The sequence below is a fragment of the Monodon monoceros genome, unplaced genomic scaffold (assembly GCF_005190385.1).
Source record: "Monodon monoceros isolate NGI ecotype Baffin Bay Population unplaced genomic scaffold, NGI_Narwhal_1 Super_Scaffold_13, whole genome shotgun sequence".
Lineage (NCBI taxonomy): Eukaryota > Metazoa > Chordata > Mammalia > Artiodactyla > Monodontidae > Monodon > Monodon monoceros.
Window position 1 is genome coordinate 18,917,801 of NW_021703769.1, and position 4,712 is coordinate 18,922,512.

A 4,712-nucleotide genomic window follows, 5' to 3' on the forward strand; every position below is an offset into this window, starting at 1 on the left:
TGTCTCGGCCACCACACCCGCCAGGAGGGGGACGGCTCCCGCTTGGCCCGAGGAGTGTCCTCTGAGGCTGAGTTGGATTTGAACACAACTCTTCGAGCCCCAACCCTGCCCCCCAACACACAAACATGCTCAGCCCTGCAAAAACACAGCCACGCACTGCACACACACGGCCCGCGGCCGCGCTGCACACGGAGCGTCCCCCACTGGGCGGGGGACGCTTGGGAACAATGGACCCGAGAGGTGTCCTCCCGGCGCTCATTCTGAGCCTCCTGGGGGTGACACGGACTGGGGTTGGGGGAGCCAAGGGTAAAGAGGGAGGAGAGAGAGCGAAGGGGTGGACGAAGCGGCCCAGCCTATGGTGGTGGAGGCGGGGGGGCTGGCACCGAAGGCGAGCGGGCGGGGGCCGGGACACCGAGGGGGTGGGGGGCTGGGCCCGGGCCGGCTGTCCCTCTCTGCTCCAGCCCTCCGCCAGGCCTCGGCGGCTCTCCGGCTGCTCGAGCCGCCAGTCAGCTGACACGGGGGGCGGAGGAGCTGTCAGGCGCGCCCCGCCCTGCGCCGCCGGTCCGCGGGGCCCGTACAGCCATTGGCCAGCGCGCCGGGCTGCCCGGGCCCCCGCGCCCCGGTGACATCAGGAAGGCGATAAAAGGCAGCGGCTGCGCCGGATCCCGCACAGCTGCACCGCTGGGCTGCGAGCGGCTGAGACCGAGAGAGCCCAAGAGCAAGAGAGCTAGAGAGCGAGCGGCGGGCGCTCGCCCGGCGCCACCCCTCGACCCGGCCGCGCGCCCCGCTCGCTTCTCCACCCCTCCCGGCTCGGCCCGGCCCCGGCTCGGCCACAGCCCCGAGCTCTGGGGCGGCGCAGGCAGCCTCGGGACTCTCCCGCGCGCCGCCGCGTCCCCAGACAAAGGCTTGGCCGGCGGCCCCGGCCCGCTGCGCCCTCCGCTCCCCACCTCCCGGGCTCGCCGCTCTTCGCCCCCGCTCCCGGCTCGGCGCGCCCCGGCCGGCTGCAAAGTTTCCCGGGCGGCGGCGGCGGCTGCGCCTCGCGTGAGCGATGGCCGCGGAGCTGAGCATGGGGCCCGAGTTGCCCACCAGCCCGCTGGCCATGGAGTACGTCAACGACTTCGACCTGCTCAAGTTCGACGTAAAGAAGGAGCCGCTGGGGCGCGCGGACCGCCCGGGACGGCCCTGCACGCGCCTGCAGCCAGCCGGCTCGGTGTCGTCCACACCGCTCAGCACGCCGTGCAGCTCGGTGCCCTCGTCGCCCAGCTTCAGCCCAACCGAACAGAAGACCCACCTCGAGGACCTGTACTGGATGGCGAGCAACTACCAGCAGATGAACCCCGAGGCGCTCAACCTGACGCCCGAGGACGCAGTGGAGGCGCTCATAGGCTCGCACCCAGTGCCACAGCCGTTGCAGAGCTTCGACGGCTTCCGCGGCGCGCACCACCACCATCACCACCACCACCCACACCCGCACCACGCGTACCCGGGCGCCGGCGTGGCGCACGACGAGCTGGGCCCACACGCGCACCCGCACCATCACCATCATCACCAAGCGTCGCCGCCGCCGTCCAGCGCGGCCAGCCCCGCGCAGCAGCTGCCCACCAGCCACTCCGGGCCTGGGCCGCACGCGGCGGCCGCGGCGACGGCGGCTGGTGGTAGCAGCAGCGTGGAGGACCGCTTCTCCGACGACCAGCTCGTGTCCATGTCCGTGCGCGAGCTGAACCGCCACCTGCGGGGCTTCACCAAGGACGAGGTGATCCGCCTGAAGCAGAAGCGGCGGACCCTGAAGAACCGGGGCTACGCCCAGTCGTGCAGGTATAAACGCGTCCAGCAGAAACACCACCTGGAGAATGAGAAGACGCAGCTCATTCAGCAGGTGGAGCAGCTTAAGCAGGAGGTGTCCCGGCTGGCCCGCGAAAGAGACGCCTACAAGGTCAAGTGCGAGAAACTCGCCAACTCCGGCTTCAGGGAGGCGGGCTCCACCAGCGACAGCCCCTCCTCTCCCGAGTTCTTTCTGTGAGTCGTGGCCGCTCCCGGCCCCCGCCCTTGCCCCGGCCCGGACTCCCCGTCCCGTGTCCCCAGCCCCGGACTCCCCCGGACCCTGTCCCTGCCACGGCCCCAGCCATGACCTGTTTGACTTGAGGGAGAGGGAGGAAGGGCGCGCGGGACGCGGGCGACGGGAGGGCGCGCGGGCAGGCAGGGGACCTTGGCCAAGGCGAGAGCGGTGAGCGCCAGCGGCGCCTCCTAGACTCGAGCAGAGCCAGAGGGAGGCGAGGGGGTGGGAAGTCCCAGAGCAACTTTTCTCCAGGCTGGAGGGCGGCAAGGCATAGTCGCGAGGAGTCGCCAAGGCCGTCTGGAGACTCCTGGCTTCCTGAACTTTGCGCGTTAAGCCGGGGCCGCTTCCTCGCGGCCCGGAGCGTAATCCAGTCCAGCAAGAGAGCAGCGAGGAGAGGAAAGGAGAGGGAACCTGGCGTCCCGGCAGGCGCGAGGCGAGGCTGAGCGAAGGAAGGAAGGACAGACGGACCTGTCTGTCCAGGGTCCGGAGAACACTGGCTCTCAGCCCCGAGACGCGGGCCTCAGTTAGGACGTTCTGTGCGCAAATCTCATCAGTTTTATTGCCTGCTCGATTATATAGAAAAAATACGAAAATCTGCATTAAAAATATTAATCCTGCATGCTGGACATGTATGGTAATAATTTCTATTTTGTACCATTTTCTTGTTTAACTTTAGCATGTTGTTGATCATGGATCATAACCCCCTTGTTTCTTTGGGTGAGAAGGGATCGCAGTTCGGAAACTCCGGCGGCTGCTTGTCGGGTTTCAGTCTGTGAGCTGTAGGCTTGTAAATACCCGCCCCGCCAAACCGCTTAAGAGAACCTGGCAGCAAGCTGAGTGTCTTTGTTTGGGTTTATTATTATGGCATTTTTTTGTAAGTAAAAAAAAAACAAAAAAAAAAAAGCAAAAAAACAAACTTCTGGGCATTTGCATCAGAAAACAACTCTGTCTTGGGGCACCCTTGGAAATTGCATGTTTTCTCCCCCTCCCCTGCCCCCTTTCGGTCCTCTTTTCCTCCCGTTCTAGTTTTCAATTTTGTTTTTGTTGGGAGAAAGAGGACTGGGGTCCCAGCTCCCTAGTACCAGGGCAGGGCAGCTGCAGAGTTTCACACCCTGGAGGCTGGGGGAGTGTCCTCACATCACCTGGTTTTAGGGCTACGTTGACACCCCTAACAAGATAGGAAAGGAAAACAGAACTTGTTTGCTTTTTGTTGCAACCAGAATCACCCCAGGGTCCCCACGAAACTCTCCAGGCCCGCACTAATTGCTGGGGCCGAAATGCTCCTCGGGTGACCGGCTTCACCAGCCCAGACTGCCCAACGGTGACCTGAACTTATGTTGAACCAATCAGCACACTCAGAAAGTACCAGAAACCCAAACATTGGCAAGTAATTTTGCAACTTTCAAGTGCGTTCTTTAGACCAATATGTTATGTGTGTTTCTTTCCCTGCTTTTGAGAGAGCGGGAGAGTTATTGGTGGTGTTACCCCCGCCCCCTTCAGTTGTATAGTAGTTATAGGGAAGATCTGGGTGTTTTTTCTTTATTATTACTTTTTTTCCCCCTGCAGGTCAGTAAGAGGATTTAAGTTGCACTGACAAAAATACCAAAATGAAAGCGTATTTTTTAGTTCTCATTTGAAATTGCTGGCGCTGCTGGCCGGATGCATTTTTGAGTTTGTATTAGTTGATAAATTAACAGTAATAACAAGATTGTATGAACCGCATGGTGCTTGCAGTTTTAAATATTGTGGATATTTGTCCTGCATCAGAAACGAGCTTCGGTTTTTACGGATTCAACTGTGTTGAAATCAAATTTGCCTCAACAGAAATTGTTTTTATTTCATGTACAATAAGGGATCAATTTCAAACCCTGCTTATGATATGAAAATATTAAAACCTAGCCTATTGTAGTTTTATTCAGACTGGTTTCTGTTTTTTGGTTATTAAAATGGTTTCCTATTTTGCTTATTAAAACCATGGAAATGGTGTTTATTTACAGGATTCCGCATTCGCCTGTCTTTTCTTCTCTTGCCTCTTCAAGTATCACCCCAGTTTGGGCGGCACCCTCACCCTTCCCCCGGCCAGTGGGGAAACAGACAAATCTGGGCAAAGCTCTCCCTTGAGTGTTTGAGTGTGTGTGTGTGTGTGTGTACCTGAGCGTCAAACATGTCTTCTGCTTCTCACTCTAGGTACGGACACCGGTCAAGAGCCGGTTGATGAGCGGAGAGGGGGGGCACACGCCACTTTGGCGGAGCGTTCAGGCTTGGGCATCACGACTGCTCCGCTAGCCTGCTGGCTCTGAGGTTGGCTGAACCCAGGAAGCCGAGAGCTGCCACCCTGATGGGGAAGCAGGGTGTTTCTGGCAATCAGGCTCGTGGGCCCTGCCATTCTGGCCCTCCTGCTTGGAGCACCTGCTGGGAGCAACCAGAATTGCCCTAGAATGCCAGCTCTGAGTGGAGGCCTAGCCCCCTCTCCCACAGAGCTTGTGAAAGCAGGTCCAGCACGAGGTCCTGGGGTGTAAGACCCTTCAGACAGGAAGCCCATCCGTGCAAACCGTTTGCTGCCACTCAAGCCTGGAGCCCTCAGCCCCAAGGAAGGGCACTGCACCATTGGACTGGGATCTCAATGACTCCACAAATCTGGGGTCGTAGGGGGTTG

At 60.0% G+C, this 4,712-nt stretch overlaps 1 protein-coding gene across 1 annotated transcript; it reads left to right on the forward strand.

Moving 5' to 3' along the window:
* Positions 1–672: 672 nt before the first annotated feature.
* Positions 673–3,970, forward strand: MAFB (MAF bZIP transcription factor B). Its single transcript, XM_029221836.1, has one exon. The coding sequence runs from the start codon at positions 1,049–1,051 to the stop codon at positions 2,018–2,020; it is 972 nt and encodes a 323-aa protein (XP_029077669.1). The 5' UTR covers positions 673–1,048; the 3' UTR covers positions 2,021–3,970.
* The last annotated feature ends 742 nt before the right edge of the window (positions 3,971–4,712 follow it).

Bases quoted from the DNA above. Each gene is read 5' to 3' on its own strand.
- MAFB (XM_029221836.1), top strand. From the start codon at position 1,049: ATGGCCGCGGAGCTGAGCATGGGGCCCGAGTTGCCCACCAGCCCGCTG.